Below are 21,296 nucleotides of genomic sequence, written 5' to 3' on the forward strand. Positions count from 1 at the left end.
AGTCGTCACCGATACTATGTGGCCTTCAAGGACGGAGGTATGACCTTATACATTTTTCTTTAGAACTATTTTAAAGCACCAATGCTGGGTTTTTGTTAAAGGGCAAACCATATATATATATATATATATATATATATATAAACACTAAACAAAAAGTAAGTTCCCCCTAAAACAAACCTCTGTAATTATTGAATCAGGAACCTTTGAGGAAATCTGAATACATGATTATGTAGCTGTATTTCTCGGCTACCTTTCATGTGAAATTCAGTGGATATCACTTGGTCACGCTTGAGTGAGCATGACTTAAAGTCAAAATGGTCACTTTTTGAAGTTCACAAGGCCAATTTTGCAACTTTGATTTGGTGATATCGAAACAAATTTCAATTTTCCAGGATAAAAGTGCATGCAACGTATAATTTATGTGCTTCTTATTGTACAATGTGACTTGTGCGCAAAATTTCACGGTTGAGTGAACACGGGGTGAAAATTACCAAAACAGCCGATTTGACATGTTTCTTGTGGTAATTTCTGTCAATTGAGGTTGAATTCATGTGTTGAACAGTTTTTACACACAATTCACGGAATTTCACGGTTGAATGAGCACATTAAAAAGAAAGAAAAATAACAATTTAAATTGTGCAGTAAAAATTGCGATAATTTGCGCACTAAACTGTATGATGCTTTTTTCATATTGTGCTAATACCCACACGCATATCAGTGACCACCTGACATTTCAGTCACGCTTCAATGAACACGTGAGGCTGGAAACCCTTTTTGTACCCTACATAATGAAATATTGGCATTTTGGCCATAATCCCCATGGTCAGTTCATGTGAAGATGAGGAATAATGTTTTTGAAAGCTAACAATGGCTTATGCATGCAGTGTGGTTTATTTTATGGTTGAATGACCACATTATGAAACAATGATTTATCTTATTGAAATAATCCAGCAGGTGTTGCTTTAATATTCTGCATTTAAAATCAACTGAAAAACATTTCATTATTGCGTTTTAGGACCGATATAAATGTCTCAGTGATCCTTGGCATTCCTTCAAAATTTTATACGTCAAAGGGTACCTGGGGCCGGAAACCCCCTTATAATCCATGGCTACCTTTGATTTCAATATTGAAGTATTCCTGGGAAATTGGTCTGCCTTTAGTTTGATGACATTCCCTTGTTGGGGCAGAGATGAGAAATTATGCAAATTAAATCTCTGGGCCTTTGTCCTCGCTACTGAATACTGATTTTGGCATTAAATTCTTGATGTCTTTGTGACGTCATGAAGTCATGCATTAACTCAAGGGAAAATAAGTGCAATTGGTCATTGACATGGTACCAAATTTCACTTTTGTTAAACATCAATATCCTCCCGTGCTGCAAATATGCACTGAGAGTCTGGAGACAGATATTGGTTGTGGTGAGATAGTGGCCTTCGTTGTTCATGTGGTGTTGATGATTGTGATGGTAATGATAGTTTCTTAAAATGTTGGTTGACTATTACGCGATCGTTATGGCAATAAACACAGATTGGGTAGCATCTTCATTCACTTTTAGGCTCTATCCACTAACACCGCTGAATACGTCTTCATAAACAAAACAAATGTAAATCTTATGGGAATTTCAGCCGCGAAAAATGGTTTTGACCCGCACACTTTGCTCATCTTATGTGCTCACTGAAGCATGTCACCATGTAATTTTTTCATTGAAATGTAATTTTTTTTCATTGAAATCAGAGTAATTTCCCAACATTGCAACTAAAACATAAAAAAACAATGAATACTTTTTATTATATAGGGTAAAACGGGTTTTCCATCCCCACATGCTCATTGAAGCGTGACTGAAATGTCAGGTGATTACTGTATGCACAGTGACATTAAACACAATACAAAAAGCATTAAACACTTGATTTCAGTGCACAAAATTATCGCAGTTCTTACTGCACAACTTAAATTGTTATTTTTCTTTGTTTTTAATGTGCTCATTCAACCGTGAAATTACGCGAATTGTGTGTAAAAACTGTTCAACATACAAAGTCAATCTCAATTGACAGAAATTACCACGAGAAACATGTCAAATCGGCCATTTTGGTAATTTTAACCCCGTGTTCACTCAACCGTGGAATTTTGTGCACAAGTCCCATGGTACGATAAGAAGCACATAAATTATACGTTGCATGCATTTTTATCCTGGAAAATTGAAATTTGTTTCGATATCACCAAATCAAAGTTGCAAAATTGGCCTTGTGAACTTCAAAAAGTGACCATTTTGACTTTAAGTCATGCTCACTCAAGCGTGACCAAGTGATATCCACTGAATTTCACATGAAAGGTAGCCGAGAAATACAGCTACATAATCATGTATTCAGATTTCCTCAAAGGTTCCTGATTCATAGATTACAGAGATTTGTTTTAGGGGGAACTTACTTTTTGTTTAGTGTTATATATATATATATATATATATATATATATATATATATATATGTATATAATTTCTTTCGTTTGCTTCAAGGATAGCTGTAGCACAAGCATTTGCGAACACACAGGCTAAATTTTTCTGATGATTTAGAAAAAAAAAATCGTCTCGGAAATATTTCTCTATTTGTGGCTCAAAAACCTACCGTTGTGGAATATGCCTCTGTTTGTCGTACAGTTGCTTTCCAGACCTGTGGTCGCAAGTCGGCGGACTTCTCATCCCAGTGGCGGTCATCTTGCTAATTAACGTCATCATCTTCATCCTGGTCATCCGCCAGTTGGCGCTCTCCGCTAAGGTGGGCGGAAAGGTCAAGAAAGACAAGCAGGCTGAGCGTCGCGAAACCATCGAACGCGTTCAGAACGCAATCACCATTTTGGTGCTGCTCGGTCTCACCTGGATAACTGGATACCTTCTCCTGATTGACAGTATCAGCGACGTCGTCCAAACCCTGTTCATCGTGTTCAACTCTTTCCAGGGCCTTTTCATCTTCCTACTCTACTGCGTGCGCAAGCCGGTCGTGCGCAAACAGTGGGGGTTGGCTTGCGGCATTGGGATGGACGCTTCCGTGGACGGAAGCAGTTCCGGGTCACGCAAAATCAGCACGGTCTCTGCCTTGAGCTCTTCTCTTACAACTGGGCTTTTTAAAACTCACAAAAATGATAGCAAATATAGAGCTAGAGACAATACTCTCTCTGACTCTAGTCATATCGACGGTACGACACAGTCGAATAGCCAAAGTGAGTTACAATGGTATAACAATCCCATTATTACGCACGGCAAAGGAAACCACAAAGAATCAGATAATGTTTTTGTTTAGTAGGTCCGTTATCCTGGAAGACAGAAAATAATGAAGACATTGAAGACAACACATGAGTGTGTTCCGTGTTTACCTTGAATTGAGTTCCCCGCATCGTTGTACCCCGTATCTTTATTCATTCAGATGTAGTTCTTTCTACATGTACTTTCAAGAATTGTTTGGAATTGTGTGTGTTTGTGTGTGTGTGTGGGGGGGGGGATGGGGATTATTATCATATTGAATGACATGTGCAGATAAAACATACTGTGACGATATGACATAAGTCAAAGGTCCAAAATCCAGAGGGAACCTCGAACTTTCAAAAAAAAAATGAAATGTCTATTTGAAATCGTCTAAATTAAAGAAACAGAATTCATTCTGGAACAAAAGTACTCTTCTTCTTTTTCATTGGCATCATAGCCCATAGTAAACGTTGTCTCTATGGAATATTGACAGTTCATTTGGGAAAATAAAAGATTATTAATATTTTCTTTCATTTAGGAATGGTGATGGTAATGATATATGGAATAAAAAAAATGTTAAGAAGTACAGAGAAGGAAATGTTTGTGCAAGTTTCTGAGAATAATTGATTGGCACAATTGACGTTAACACTTGAAAATGTTTAATTGTATTCGTTATATGTTTCCTGAGAAAACACTTTGTGTAACCATAATATTTTCTGTATGTTTTGAGAAATATGAAAATAAACTGAACGGAAACTGAAACTGAAACTCACAATATAGAAGGGGCACCATGATCACTGTTTCGTCGAGAATGGTTAGTATCGCTTTTTAGTTCTCCACAAAGGGCTCAGGCTCAAATTATTAAAGGAAACCAAAACCCAAAGAGAAAAGTGGATAGAGTGAGAGCAGCAACATTAGTAGAACAGTAGGACAATCGACTCAAAAGTTTTGAATTTCGAAAGTTTTGGTGATGGAACCGCTGGATGAGGAGACTACTAGAGGTTATGACGTCATACATGTATGTGGACAACAATATAAAGAAAATAATAAAGAGAATTCGACACGCTTTCACTCTTCTAGCATAATGAATGAGCACTAAAGTTGACAAACCGCTTTCTGAAAGCAGGGGGAATAATACTACCTAAATATATGTCAGTATCAAGCTGATGGAATGTGAAGTCTTCATGAAAAAAATGAGTTTTTGTGAACTTCCAGGAGAAAGATGCATCGTGGAGAAAAATCATTCACAATAACAAACTTTGTTCCTAATCGGTTACCATGGCATAGTGCAAATATGACAGATGACGTTGGAAGAACGAATTATATACGGTTTGTTCAACGGCATTGTCAATTAATGTAATAACATGCATATTTTCCTCAGTCGATTATTAAATGAACTTTATCTTCCATTGTTGAGAACAATGTATTCTTAGAAAACATTGTTTAAAGGGAATGGCTAGTAACTGATCAGTGGTAATCAATGGGAATGCTGGGCGATGGTTGTTCTAATTCTTGTGGGATTCATTGAAGAGTACATGATCTATTGTGTGAAAATCATTTGCTTCACAACTGTCTCATATTCAAGTAATGTGCAGTTTAATGTCCCGTCATTGTACAGGCATGCTAACCTTGAAACATTGAACTGCACAGTTCACACAACAATATATATATATATATAATGTACTCTTAAATGAATCCCTACAGGGATCCCCAAGCATTCCCATTGATGCATATAGTTGTGTACAGTATGATTTACGTTTTGTTTCATTTTGTTGTTGTTGAAATGATGTGAATAAATGCCAACTTAACTGAACTGAACTGAACCGAATATATTCGAGTCGGGCCAACCTTTACGATGAGGACACTACTAGAGGTTATGACGTCATATGTGGACAACAATATTAAGAAAATATAAAGAAAATTCGACGCGCTTTCACTCTTCTGGCATAATGTAAGAGCACTTGTTTAACCGCTTTCTGAAAGCAGGGGGAATAATTACTACCCAAACGTAATATGTCAGTATCAAGCTGATGGAATGTGAAGTCTTCATGAAAACATGAATTTTTTGTGAACTTCCAGGACAAAGATGCATCGTGGAGAAAGTTCATTCACAATAAGAAACGATATTCCTAATCGGTTACCATGGCATAGTCAAAATATGACAGATGACGTTGGAAGAACGAATTATGTACGGTTTATTCAACGGCATTGTCAATTAGTGTAATAATCAACATGCACCATTACCTAAATCGATTAATTGAATTTTATATTCCATTGTTGAGAACAATGCATCTTCAGAATACATTGTTTAAACTGGACTAAAGCTAGTAGTAATTTAGCTACTAGTTAAAAGAATCTGTTTTATCTATTGCATTTGAATACTATTACTAGGAAATATTTGCTTTCTAGATGCAACATTAGCCAATCAAATGAATTATGTGTTAATAATTACTCGTGTTTTAACCTGTCCTGAAATAGAGTGGCATCTTCTATCATGCAGACTCTCATAATTTTCTGTAATCCTCTACGTTTTCTTCTCTCTCCTTCCTATCTCTTCTTATTTTTTGTTGCTATGTAATGTGACAGTGCTCTCTTCCTTGTATGTCGTCGTGTCCTGTGTGTATCTATGTATAAAAGCGTTCATTATTCGTGCATGTGTGTTATTGTGTTTGTCTTTTCCGTGTAAACATGATCCAATTCCGTCTAAATTCGTGGTTTGTATACCTTTAATAGTTAAACAAAAACTATTGTTTACAACTATGATATTTTTGTCACCTATAGACACGAATCAATTTTAGATGCTATTCAGTACATATCCCGTGTAAAGTGATCCACGTCCTACAAGCTTTGCTTTAAGGTGGGTTATCTACATTATGTATACAGGTATGAGTATCTACTTTTTTAACAATCTTCTAAAGTGTACATTGCCAGCTGATTGCTGTCCGTGGATATTTCACGTAATTTGATATTTAGTTTATTCTATACTGTATAATCTTTGTCACAATAACAACAACTGTATAATCTTTCTTACAATAAAAAAATAGCGATGTACTGTATCATTTACGTTTTGTTTCTTTTTTGGTTGTTGTTGGAATGATGTGAATAAATGCCAATTGAACTAAACCGAACTGAACTAAAACCTTTATCACACGGTGCATCTCACGATAAGATGAGATGGAGAAAAGTGTTGGAAGTTTCATTAATGGTCGCCAGGGATCTCTACCAATACAAAAGATTTACACAAGGTCAAGAAGCCATAGAAGTCAGTTTAAAACAAACAGCTTATCAATTTCAATATACATTTCATAATTTCTCTAATATCACAGTTGTCATTATTATATGTAATAATCATTACTTATCAATATTAGAAAAAAACGCTTATTTTAACATTCGACCTCTTCCTCCTCTTCTTATTTTTCCTTCCTAGCCTTTACCCTTTTCTATCATTTCTCCTTCTTCAACCTCATCCGAATTTCCTACAACAGTACATGTTTTCAAATTACCACCACATTTTTCCATCATTAAAATGGCCCTACAGTACACTATTACCACAACATAACATAACAGAATATGATATAACATAGCATAACATAGCATGACATAACATAACATAACATAACATAACATAACATAACATAACATAACATAACACATTTCATAACATAACATAACATAACATAACATAACATAACATAACATAACATAACATAACATAACATAACATAATATAACATAACATAAAACATAAAAACAATCTATGGAACGACTCTTTGTCATGGGACCAGAAATTAGCCGCTGGAAGTAGATGAAGTGACATACCATCTAACCAAGGGTGGCACAGGTCCGAGCGGACTATTTCCCCCAATCTCTCGACTAAGTATTCAGCGGTACCCGTGATACATAATTATGTTCGCAATTGTCACGCATGACTGAGCACATCCCGAACTTTAAAGACAACGATGACAAACTGTACTTTTTACAAGTTTGCGTGTTATCGTGAAGGAGCAATGCATGTCTCACTGCATGGATGAGATCTGTCAATGAAAGTTGCAAATTGGCCAGCCTATACGAATGCAGGTTTGTGTTTAGGATTTGTGTTTAGGTTTTCTCCTAACATCTTGTGGTCCATAACCTTTAACATGGCCTTTTGTCCGATAACTTGGTCGCTCCCACAGAGGTCAACCCACACAGTCCATTTTTCTCTGTTCATATTCAACAAATGGCTACTAATGACAAACCGTCTCTTGAATATGAAGAGAGTAAAATGGATAATGGTTTCGCCTTGAAGGGACATTTCAGACGATTTTCATCAATTCACCTCATGTAGTATATAAATTGACATCTCCGTGTATAGATTTGTTGAATTTATTGTGGTTCTTGAGCACATAAACAATAGTTCGAAAAAAACTTAAACAAATTTCACTGAACAAGGATGATGACATAGGTTCACATATTTCAGTTAGTGTAGCAGTGTAATGCCATTACAATACCGCTTGCTTACGAGATCACCTGTGCATAATCTATGCATGCGTTCTTCTTTTGTTCTGCTTCCTTGAGTCCCAACTCTGCGTTCTTATGGTGACTCTGCCATGTCATCATCCTTGTTCATTGCACTTTGTTCAAAAAATTGAAAATATTCTTACCTACTATTCTTCATCCCAATTATCACAAATTCTGAAAATTTGTTCTCAGTATAAGTAAAGTCATAATTGTTCAAATGTAGAAATCTGAAAATCATCCGGAGGTCTCCTTTAATGGGAAGGACCAAGTTATCGACAACTGTTGAAGATTATCAACCATAAACCGTTATAGAAGAAACCCTTTAAGTATGGTGAACGAGAAAAAAGGACAATATTGATAAACAAGGTGATTTATACATTTCTAGAAAGCTCAAGTCTCTATGAATATGAATAATCAAGCACCCGGCGAAGAAGTGATGGCGAGGAACAGCAATTGCTTACGAATTGACGAAGATTGTCATCGAAGTCAGTTTTGTCAGTGCTAGCTGCATATTCACATGGTGCATATGCAACAATTACAGTTAACGCAGGATTTCCCTGGAAGGTTGCTTTGATCAGCCTGTCTGAAATACGATCTACACCAATAAGAGCCCTTTTGAGCTATCTTGCCGATAACAATACCAACTCCTCCTGTTGCCGCTTGCATTGTATTCCTCCATGCTGATGCCGTGTAGAGCTTTATACCCCTAGCACTGTTATAACTTATAGAACATGTTATTGTTAGATCTGGATCTATACTTGTTACTGTACCTGGTAAACATTACACTAGATAGCAGCTTCGATCAAATTAGATCTAACATTAGGATCTAACCGTTAAAGATTAATCACCGACCTGACGGAAAACTAAACTGAGTGATGAATCTAACTTGATTTTGTACCATGCAACGAATGTCATCTAAAAATGAGATAAAACCACATTAAAACTACCTAACCTTAGTATTCTCCTAAATTGTGATGACTGCCATGGCAAAAATGGAATTGACAGTGACACGTTTCCAGTCCACTTTGACAAAATTAATGTCTAACTTAGAGTACGTTATACCGGGTGCCGTTCGTTATGGGTGTGACGCATAGGCCTATTGCGATGTGTAAATGTCTACACTATCTAGCCGTCTACTTGCAGCTGCTGCATACATGGTATTGCACTGGCACGCAGGCACTCTGCCCGCTGTGGTGGCAGGTTCGCATAGGCAGGCAGGCAGCGGCGCGTGGCGCGCCGGTTACACACACAATCTTGTGTGTGTAAACCGTCGCGGCACGATCTACCATGCGGTACGGTGGTGCACAGTACTAGTATGTGTACGTTTACGCGTACGCATATCTGATCGAGCGCTAAAATTGGATAGTGGCAGCTGTCAGTTGGCACGCAGCCAAGAGAAGTCATTAGTCTACGATAAACACAATGTACTTGTTATTATTACAGCAGTAGAAACACATACAATATTTTTGTACCAATACCACATTTTTGGTGATTCTTACATCTGGCATTCGAATATACAGCAAGGGGAAAAATGAAAGTGGACCTAAAGATATTGTTTGACCTGCAGGAGTACCACAAATAACACTCGGGGACTGGGTCACATACTAGCAAATGGTGACGAACGGAACCATTTCGATTGGGAACCATTCATAGGTGCTCATCGGAACCATTTTGCGAGATCCATCTAATGAGAACCATTTTGGAGCCGACGAGAACCATTTGAGAACTTTTTTTTCTTAGAGTGTACAGTCTAATGAAAATCTTATTGTCATCAACACATCTCATTTGTTTCTCAGAGCTAATTGTTTAATACAAAATTATTCATTTCATGTCATTTTTTAAGGTAATTATATCAGCACTGGGATTTAGGGGTCATTCAGGGCTACTGTCTAGGGTCCTGCACAGGACGATGTAAAAGGCGTATTTTTTTTTTCGGGTATCACTTCAAAAATAAGATCAGCAACATAATAAGCCAGTTCGGAGTTCCACTCTGCGCATGAGCAGAAAAAAGGTCATTCGGACCAACAGGCACGTTGGTTTTTAAAGTCACTGGGATAAGCGTCTGTGATGTATTATTATGTATAATGATTATTTATGTAATCCTTATATATGCTGCTTGCCAGCACATCCACCTGACAGCAAAAGCGGTATTTGGCAATATATCCATAGAAAGAGGTTGTTCTTACATTCAATGTAAGACAATGAAATGGATGCTTTCCCAAGTGTTAATTGACGGATCATTCTGGCCATCTGGTCTATGCGAGTTCATTCTTTGTTTAAGCAGGATTGATGAATACCATTAGTCGTTCCGTAAAGCTTATGCATTATGTCGCTCTGAAAACGAGAAACCAGAAAGCAAAGCAGGGATCGGGAATATCTACTGTTTGCGCGTCAGCTTCGCGTGCGGTGCGGTAACGTAGTTTTAACACGTACTGTACACTAGTTCTTTAGTGCGTATGATATTATGTAACTCCATAATGTATCATCATCCACACAAACAATAGGCGTTTTCACATCAGCCCGATGTTTCGAAATAGCGCGCTATTTTCTGACTTAGGAAATTAAAAAATATCTCGAGCTTGGATTTTTGTCGGGCTGATGTGAAAACGCCTATTAAAAGGAAGAGAAAGAGAGAGAAAATGAACACAAAAGGAAGGAAAGGCGGAATTCAAAACGGAAATAAAAGCGGTAAAGACAGTTTTTGTTTCATTTGTCAACATCTAAACATTGCTGAAGAGGGGTGTTGAACAGCTCAAACACCTCCCTTTTGCCCAAGGGAGGTGTTTGAACACCTCAAACACCCCCATTTTGGCAAAGGGGGGTGTTTGAACACCCAAAACACCCCCCTTCGGTACGCCCTTGATCACACTCATGTGATTGGTACGGTAACAACTTTGCAAAGATGAATTTTGATAGAAGGGATTGAAAATGCTTACTTACCAAATCAAGAACGTCAATTGTTTTCGCATGGTACAAACAAAACGTGAAAGTAACTTTGCTTCTTATTTCTGCATTTTTTGTCTCTGCAACTCAGTGATTTACTCATAATCACTATATTGCATTTAATTATGTGTGAATGCAACATGTGTACGGGCAGGTGAATGATTAATGTGATTTGAGAGAAGGAAATTAGATGTATCAGTTTTGATATTGCACTAAGTAAATATATCCTTTTTCTCAGCGCAATCACGTTGTCGCTGTTATTGTTTTTCACATCTCTCTGCAAGCAAGACATATCCACCATCTGAATTGCATGTATTTATTATAAAACAATTTTGTAAATTACTTTCATATCGGTATGTTTGCAATACCAAGATAATATGAAATGGTTGTTAGATACAACGCTGCAAATTAGGGCATTAATAGGAAGACTGTTTTTGCCTGCCTGTATATCATGATTTGCAAATACTTCTCATTCTCCCCAATATATAATCTTTGTTCTTTTATAAATGTCGAAAACAGAGTAACCAATTACGCGCCGGTGGCGGACCGGGGTTTGGGGCTGGCGGGGCGTTGGAGTGGCGCACATGGTACCCCTCCGGTGCTTTGTCTGCTCCGGGCCTCGGTCTGCCACTGGCACTGTATCATCACCACGTTTCACGTTGGAACGAGAAGCAGGAGAATTCAACACTCGAAAAGTCACAGAATATTGAATGGTCTGGTTTGTTAGTTTATTGTACTACAGCTGTTCAGGTACTTTTTCATCTTAATCCGTTTACCTCATGAAGTAATTTACCCGTAAGGTAATGTACGCTCCTGTAATGAGTGGAGTTTCTTTTTTTCTCTGGGCTATTCATACTCATTTACGCTGTGCCCTCTTTATTTCAAATGTTCTTCACAATGTCAACGTAAGGTCAATGAAAAGCGTTTGATAACTGAAAACATGCGCTGAATTTTCCCTTGATTATCGAAAAGACATGTAATCATTATTTCCATGTCATAGGCCTTCATGTTACGATACTGAAGTCTTATTTTTGGATTTTGGTTTTCGGGTCGCGTAAATGTACAAATTTTGGTGTGTATCTGTGTGTTTTCCTTTCAAATTTCTCGCTGTTTTACGCATACTATAGCTCAGATAAGAACTTTCTGTCACTCCAGCATCATGAACTGCTTCACATATTTGTTATTGCGTCTCTGTACATGTCCTTAATGCTTTTTAGCACACGCTTTATTTATTCACGAATGCAGTTCTCTTTTGAGCGAGCCTTATGTTACACACCAGAAAACGTGTAAATTCTTTTTTAAGTCACTGCCCTTTGTAAACATGTCGGCAAGCAGTACTTTCACTTCCTACCCACATTTCAACGTATGCAATTTCAGAATTCCAACCTTGCTGTTGTTACTCTAGCTTTCATTCTCATGTATGCTTCCTACATGTTTTTTGACATGTAAGTTTCTTGTCTTACGTAAGTCCTCCAACAAATGCTTAGCAAGTCTTTGAAACGACATGACTGATACGCATTCTTTTTAATTGACCCAATACCCAAGTTCAATCTTTTTTGTTCCCTGTCCCAGATTTGTTAAGTCTTTTGTTTGGCGATGTCGTAGATTACCGGGTTCACTTGGAGTTGTTCTGCCCATCACACTTAGTTCGGAAGTATGTGGTTTTGTAATTCTAAAATGGTTATTCTTTTCTTGCTATTCATACCCACGTATCCTACTTGTTGACACCTTCCCTTCTAACATTTTTTTCTCACTCTCTTTTGTTCTGTTTTTCTTTATAATTGTCTTACGTAAGTCCTTGACCCTGAAGTTAAGTAAGTTTTTGAACAGCTGCACATTGATAGAATAATCGTTGATTTATGTCAACACATCGACAGAATATTCAGCTTTACGTGCATTATCACATAATATATGTACATTTTTTCTCTTTCATGCTGATGTTAGTCTAGCATTCATTCTACACTTCCCACTCGTTTTGATATGCAAGTTTCTTGTCTTACGGAAGTCCTCTGACTAAACGCTAATGCTTAGTAAGTTTTTGAACTGATACGCATTCCCTTTCATAGATTCAATGTGCAAGTACAAACGTTTTGTTCCCTGTCACAGGAATTTTTCTCCGATTTTTGTTTGTCTTGTTATAAGTTGGGAACAGGTCAAATTCCCTCAATTCATTATCCTTGTTAAGTCTTTGTCGATGTAGCAGATTACCGGGTTCAATTGGTGTTGTTTTGTCCACACCTAGTTCGGAAGTATGCGGTTCTATACGTTTTACTTGCTGACACCTTCCCTTTACACATTCTTTTCTCTCTTTCTCTTTCTTATTTTTTCTTTCTTCATATTATGTCTTACGTAAGTCCTTGACCCTGATGTTGAGTAAGTTTTTGAACAGCTGCACATTGATTTAAAAAAAACAAACCGATGATTGATGTCAACACGACGATAAATTGCTCAGATGTACATGCTTTATTTCATGATATATGCACATTTTTCTTAACTCGTATAGCGTTCTTCTGATCTTCTGTTTTTATTGAATACGTCAAAGTCTCTGAAATCTTTACCCTTTCGAAGCTCTTGGGTTTATTCGGTGTCATCCTGCATATTCCAAGTCCACTGAGACGAGACTTATTTCCGCACTTATTTCTTTTCAAAATACAAGGTGCTCTGATAATGTTCTCTCACTATTCACCCTCTTGATCGATTATCCCCCTCATTTTCGTTGATACATTTGAATATAAGAAGTTTAAGTAAGCATTTTGATGAATTACAGTTATTGTTGGATAACCCAAATAACCCTTTATTTACAGTGATAGGACTAACTGAAACGTGGTTATCTTCATGCCCCAAACGATCTTTCTCGCTTGAAGGATATAATGTTTTTGTGAATAACAGACCCGATCGTTCTGGTGGTGGGGTTGCCTTATATGTTTTAAGCAGTTTTGAATGTATTGTTTGTGAAAAGTTGAGCAAAATGAATGACATTGTGGAGTCCCTTTTTGTTCAAATTAATGTTCCTGGTAGTAAAAATATTGTGATAGGTATCATTTATAGACCCCCAAATTCTAATAACAGAGATTTTTTATTATATCTCACCGAGTTGCTCACAGATCCTCTATTTGCTAACTAAGAGTCCTTTATACTCGGTGATTTTAATATTGATTTGTTAAAACATACAACAGACAATATACCCGGTGAATTCCTTGATACATTCTTATCCTCTTCTTTTTTACCTCTTATTTCCAAACCAACTCGTGTTTCTAGTCATTCGGCTACTTTGATTGATAACATTTTTTGTAATGTTTTAACTCTCCCAGATTGTTCTATAATTTTGTCTGATATGACTGATCATTTTCCTGTTATGACGCATTTTAAGTATAATCATATTAATGTTAATTCATTTCATCGTCAGGAAAGGCGTAGAGTAACTCAAGAAAACTTGTTTTCTTTTTGTGCTTCTTTAGATAATGCTAATTGGGAATGTGTGTTTGATACAGATGACATTAATTTGTCTCTGAATAATTTTTTTGATGTTTTGAATAATCATTTGGATATATTTATTCCCAAAAGAAAATGCAAACGGGGGAATTATAAAACAACACCAAGGCTTCCCTTGATTACAAAGTTCATTTTGCGATCTATTAATAGAAAAAATAAATTGTTTTATTCATTTAAGATGAAAAGAACTGAGCAAGCACGTTTGAAATACACTTCATATAAAAATACCCTCACAAAAATATTACGTATAGAAAAGAAAAAATATTATCATAAGCAATTGCAGAGATATAGATATGATATAAAAAGTACGTGGAATGTATCAAAACAAGCTATGAATACATCTACCGAAATCTCTGGTATATCAAAAATTCGTATTGATGACAAGATTATTGATAATTCTCAAGATATTCTAAATATCTTCAATAAATATTTTACAACTATTGGAGAAGATATTGCTCAAGAAATTCCCAATACTGATAAACATTTTACTGATTTTTTGAATCAGTATAATACACATTCTATATTTTTTACTCCTACCACTAGGTATGAGGTTATTGATATTGTTTCTGGTTTAAAAAAATAAAAAAAAGTGCAGGTTATGATGATATAAGCAATATGATTTTAAAAGGAGCAATATATTCTATTGTGGATCCTTTGGTGTATATTTTCAATTTGTCAATGTCAAACGGTCAGAGTCCGGAACAAATGAAAATAGCAAAAGTTATTCCTATATTTAAGAATGGTGACAATTTGGATATTAGTATTTATAGACCTATTTCTTTATTATCTTGTATATCAAAAATCTTAGAGAAAATTATATATAAAAGAACAATGAATTTTTTGAAGACGCATTGTGTTCTAACAAACTCCCAGTTTGGTTTTCGAGAAAAGCATAGCACCTCTCATGCATTTTTGAATTTTATTGATAAAGTAGCACATGCTTTAGATAATCACTCTCATTTGATCGGTATCTTCCTGGACTTCTCCAAGGCCTTCGACACTATTAATCATAATATATTGCTTTATAAGTTGTCCCACTATGGTATACGTGGGAAGGCCTTGGAGTGGTTCAGGAGTTATCTAACTGATCGTAAACAATATGTTTCAATAAACAATTATAACTCTGATATGAGAGAACTAATGTGTGGCGTGCCACAAGGTAGTATATTGGGGCCGTTGTTGTTTATTGTTTATATTAATGATTTATGTGCTTCCTCCCAAGTGTTATCATTCATACTTTTCGCCGATGACTCAAATGTGTTTTATTCACATGAAGATCCAAATATTCTTGTGCACACAGTAAATGCGGACTTACAAAATTTACGAGATTGGATACGAGCTAATAAGCTGTCCCTGAATATCAATAAAACCAAGTATATGTTTTTAGTAACACCTTAGATAATTTGAATATGGATATCTATTTTGATGATACTGTTTTAGAAAGTGTTTCATATACAAAGTTTCACAGTAGATGATAAACTTTCTTGGAAATTTTATATAGATTATGCTTGTAAAATTATTTCACGCAATATAGGCGTCATTAACAGGTTCAAATTGTTTCTTCTCCAACATTCATTATTCATACTGTATTCGTCTTTGATATTACCTTATTTAAATTACGGAATCTTGGCATGGGGAAACACGCATCAAACATTATTAGATAGGGTTTTATTGTTACAAAAGAAGGCACTTCGAATCATTTGTAATGCCGCTCCTTGCTCTCATACAGCTTCTTTGTTTTCTGAAAATAAGATTTTGAAAATTAAGGATTTGTTTTTATTTCATTTTGGACAATTTATGTATAGTTATAATAATAACTGTCTTCCGCTCATACTTGATTCTATGTTTCCTCGTAACCTGACATACCATAGTTACCCAACAAGACAGTCTAATGAATTTCATTTGCCCCTGCTTAGAACTGTGTTAGCTCAGCAGACATTTATATATACAGGCCCAAGATTCTGGAACTCCCTTAGTCCAGACATAAAAAATGCTCCTTCTTTGTTTTCATTTAAAAAAAGATTGAAATCATTCTTTCTTAAGTCTTATAATGTAACAGAAAGAAATTAATTTTGCTTGTTTATCTTTTTCAGTAAGTAGGTTTTGTAAGCACCAGGATGCTATTGATTTTTCATAGGCTTGTTAGGTCGCGTCTTTCGCGGAATTCCGCATCGCATCCCCTGTTTTTCCTATTGCAAACTTACGTGCCCTCACAGAACAGATAATGTGTTCTGCTATCAGCAATTCCATACAATTGTATATATCACTTTCTCGTCGCTTTCAACGCTCTACACTTCAAATATGGCTAATAGTCTCTGTTGGTTTGAATGTACCGATTGATCTAGGCTTTTTGTTCTTAGTTGTCTCGTCTCTTTACTTGTATTTCTGCTTCTTCCCTTTCCCCTTTTCCACTTCTTTTTTTATCCCGCACACTTGTAGTTAAGTTTTCACCTTTTTTTTCTTCTTCCTGTGAGGTGCCCACGTTGTACAAGCATAGTCTTTTGAGTGGGTACCTCCACTTTTTTTCGCAGAATGTATAAATATGTCTGTATGAAAAATGCCTAATTTTGTAATGATTATTGACAAATGTTATTCTTTGCTATCTATGTATCATTCCTTCAAACGCATGTCGAACCTATATTTTTTGGACATTCTGTTGAAAGAAATGAAAATAAAACCTTTGAATTGAATTGAATAAAGGAGTCAATGCTCCATTTAGCTATTTTTGATGACCTTAAAGGTCCAGTTTACCTTTGGGAGCAGTTATTTGAAAGATGTTCAGGATATCACATTTGGCGCATATGTGTATGTCTGTTATATCGCAAAACATCCTACCATATACAATTTTGCAATAAAGCCTAAAATATAAGGAGATATCAATATTTTTCTCAATAAACCTAACTGTAGACGGTGTAGTCTAGAAACATTTCTATTATAGCTATTGTTCATATTTTATGTATTTGACAATACTGTATATCGATTAAACGGATTCAAATTTTTACAGTGGTTGTTTCTATCCCTTACTCAAATTTTAGAACTATTTCAAAGCACTAATAATGGGTTTTCGTTTCATAAGTAAATGGTTAATTATGTCTTTAACTTAGCTAAATATAGCCAGTATTACTATCTTTATTACATTCATTATCTGATCATCTTTCCCAAGAGTGTTGACAGAGGCTGAGCTGATCGAGCTTCCTGTCGATATTTTCGAAGGACTGGATGGACTCCGAGACCTGTAAGCATAACTTACTCTGTATTCATTTGATTAAAGATTACAACACCTCAAAGTTTCACTTCTATTTAATTTCTTGGCTGAATGATAATCTCCTTGTAAATGAAGCAATAGTCTCAGTTTTACAGAAGAAAGGAAAGGAGCAAACCCAAACAAACTGAGCTGCATGGGCCCTTGTGCTGGCAATATATAGGCCTGAGTGATTCCGTACAAAAAATAGGCCATTGAAAATCATTTGCAGCTACATATGATTATTAAATTCTCAAACGAGTACAAATTTTTGAGGAATGGGGGTATACTACATAATATATAACCAGCTAATCATCAGATTTATCAAAGCTGCTATGACCTTATCAATGTAAAGGTTCACAAGCAAAGCATCCCGTCCTTCTTATGTCAGATTTTCTAAATACCCTGCCATCTCTATGACTTTGCCTGTTGGATTATTACGACTATTACTTTTTCTTTACTTACCTACGACAGTAATCAACGGGCAGTAACTACTCGAAGATGAAGAATTTGAATGACAGTTTTAATTTTTCCCCAGTTCTAATAATTAGAAGGAAATGTTAACAGTGGTAACCGTGAGACATTATACGTCGGTGTACGTCGCTCTTCGGTCTGAGGAGTACGTGTTCAACCTAATCAAGTACTTACATGATGTTTGTATGCGTTTTTATAGATTCTACCTCATCTATGATTGTCATCATTTTCGTCTGTTTGGAATCCACAGATACGTAAGCGATTTCCGTCTCTGCTGTCGGGTTACGAATCTAGAGAACTGCATCGACTACGCACAGACCCGCTTCTCAACATGCACAGGAGGTCTCCTCCAGTACCAGGTCTTGAGCGTCTTCATGTAGATCCTAGGCTTGAGCGCCCTGCTCGGTAACGCCTTCATCTTGGTGATGCGTCTGCGTGAAAAGGGCGGCCGCAGGGAGAAGGTCCTGATCCAAGCCATAATGATCATGAATCTGGTGGCCGCCGACTTCCTCACCGGCGTCTACATGATCTTTCTGGCGTCCGCTGATGCGGCGTACGGGAGTAATTACTTCGTGCATGCCCACATTTGGCGTAAAGGTCCGCTGTGTAAGGTAGTCGAAGTCATCGCGGTGTTGTCGAGCGAGGCCTTAGTGCTGATGATCACCCTTATCAGTCTAGATCGACTCCAGGGCGTGGTCTTTCCGTTTTCCCGGTTTCACCTCACTAAGAAGTCGGTGAAGATCTCTGCGGCTGTTATTTGGATAGTATCGGTGATAATGAGCCTCATCCCTCCCATTGTCACTCACGTCCTTTCCAACGGGGACAGCTTTTATATCTACTCTGACGTGTGCCTCGGACTTCCCCTGATTCGTATCACAGAAGTAGAATTCACCTTTCAAAATTTTGACAGTACTGCCAATGAGAACAATCAGCCGGTTGTGTCAAGTGCGGCAGTGGGAAACTACATGTACTACAGTATCATTGTCTTCATTGGAGTCAATCTTCTTAGTTTCCTGATAATTCTGTTCATTTACGTCACTATGTGTACGCCCGGAGGTCTGCGCGGAAGGCTCAGCGCACGCCCGAGCGGGACCAGGAACTTCGTCTCGCCGCACGCATGGCGCTGATTATCGGCACAGATTTCTGTTGTTGGATGCCCATCATAATAATGGGCATTCTAGCGCAGTCCGGCGCGTTCGTGATACCGACAGAGCTGTATGCATAGTGCGTGGTGTTCATCCTCCCCATCAACTCGGCAGTCAATCCACACCTTTACACGCTTGGAGATCTGTACACTCGCAGACGTGAAGAGCGAGAGAGTTGAAAAACCTCGTCATCAAACTCTGGTTTTGAACATTTTCCAAAAGAGAAAAAGCCCGCACAAGCTTCGAAGGAATCAAACTTTTAAATGCATTCTGTAAAGTGATAGAGTCTAAATGGTGGCACTGTCACTTTCACCACTGTCACTTTTTGCCGGAAAAGTTACTCTGAAATGTAGTTGAAACACACGAAAAATATAGGAATAGAATGGGTGACGTGGACCCATGCGACGTAATAAAAATGTTGCATGGATTCTAGTTTATTAATGCATAGATCCAACCTGTACGTGTGCTTATTAGTGTCATCCTAATGATCAGCGTTAATTATATACAAACTCTCTACTCCATTCTTGATAGACACTTTCATATTTCATTGTATATACGAATATATTTATGGGCAGCAAATTCATCTACGTAAAATACTTGTGACACGACTAAAACAGTAGCTGGAAGGGGGTTATCCTGTTCAGAGACGATTAGCTGTTAATCTTGGTATATAATGACGATCTTTTATCAAGATTCTGTGGAATAGGAAAAAAAAAATGAAGCAGAAATCTAAACAACAAGATCATTTCCGGCACGAAAGATCTTGGATTAGATATCCTTTGATATCCGTTTCATTGGTATCATTATAATCATCACAATTCTAGGAAACAAAAGCTGAGTTTGAAACTGAAGTGAGCTTAATCTGTGTACATTCTGTCGTAATTTCATTGGTAATATCCCCTGACGCCCTCTACGAACTGTGGAGACAGATAAAAGAGAACATGTACACTGGACAGCAAAAGAAAGTACCCACTTCTGTCAAAGGCCGCACAATTCACTCCTTAGAAATAAACAATTTTTGTACACGGGTGTGCTACAATTCCCCTTACTAATCACATGCACATTGCACATAAGCAAGTAAATTTCTTCATAGCAAAGAAGAACTTGACATGCACAGCATCTTGGTCACTGAATCAAAAGTTCCACACAAAAGCACTATCCACCACGCAAAAATGGCCACTGAATGGACAACATTTTTAAACAACCAACATTGATCCAAGCTGTGCAGGAGGAATGGACAGAACCTCCCCAGGACTACGCCAGACAGCTTGTCCAGAGCATGCGTCAGAGTTAGGACATACACATTATTGAAAATTGATGTTTGTGACTGTTTGTTTTTTTCTCATCCTGTGACACTGATTTTTGCGTAAAACTTGTAAGGCTCATTCTGTTACATTTTGTGACTTTTAATTCAGTGATCAAGATGCTGTGCATTCCATTTTTTCTTTTGTAATAAAGATAATCACTTGCTATTGGGTTCGTGATTACTATGGGTATTGCAGCGTACCTGTGTACAAAAATTGTTTATTTCTAGGGGGTTAATTTTTGTGTGCGGCATTTGACAGAAGTTGGTACTTTCTTTTGCTGTCCAGTGTATTCAGTGCCTATGAGAATATTGTTGACATACCAGTGATTAGCTTAATGATAGAAATTCTATTTCATGCCACTAATAACAGGGTACTACTTGTAGTCTAGCCTTGAAGACAAGAATGCTGAAATCCTCAATGACGCTATATACGTTTACATATCATTAAAAAAAAATGAATCACAAGGTAACACCCATGCAGAGAAATCACTAAGAATGTAGTTAACTGTCATAGAACACCGATGCAACTGTTTTCAACTGCAGACTGTTGGCACATGCAAACTTTGATGAATAAACACTGAAGTCTCGGCCAGTTACAATGATCTATGCAAATACACGACACTGTAGCGTACATCAGCAAAATATGCCATTTTCACCTTGCATCATTTATTGTCAAACTGTTTGCTCTCTCTCTCTCTTTCTTTCTCTCTCTCTCTCTCTCTCACACTATTTCTCTCTGTTTGTATGTGTGCGTGTGTGTGCGTGCATGTATGTGTGTGTGTTTGTGTGTATGTGTGTGAATTTTCTTATGCTAAAGTCGTATGGTAATTTTGCTGTACTATTTTCATTTCATATGCTTCAATGAAAAATGCAATGTGTGTTTCAGTCATTACCTTGTTAATTTTTATTTCCAAAAGAGGAAATGCTACATTCTAAAGTAACCTTTTTTTTTTCTGGTTATA

At 36.9% G+C, this 21,296-nt stretch overlaps 1 protein-coding gene and 1 pseudogene across 1 annotated transcript in view; both read left to right on the top strand.

The window, feature by feature from the left end:
* Positions 1 to 3,454, top strand: part of LOC140236667 (uncharacterized) — an 89,395-nt gene extending 85,941 nt beyond the window's left edge. Inside the window, exon 43 of the mRNA XM_072316591.1 lies at positions 2,652 to 3,454. Within this exon, the coding sequence (XP_072172692.1) occupies positions 2,652 to 3,291 (640 nt within the window). The 3' untranslated portion in view covers positions 3,292 to 3,454. The remainder of the gene's footprint in view (positions 1 to 2,651) is intronic.
* Positions 3,455 to 9,020: 5,566 nt separating this feature from the next.
* LOC140237063 (G-protein coupled receptor GRL101-like) lies at positions 9,021 to 19,207 on the top strand (annotated as a pseudogene).
* The last annotated feature ends 2,089 nt before the right edge of the window (positions 19,208 to 21,296 follow it).

Source organism: Diadema setosum, chromosome 13, assembly GCF_964275005.1.
Source record: "Diadema setosum chromosome 13, eeDiaSeto1, whole genome shotgun sequence".
NCBI lineage: Eukaryota > Metazoa > Echinodermata > Echinoidea > Diadematoida > Diadematidae > Diadema > Diadema setosum.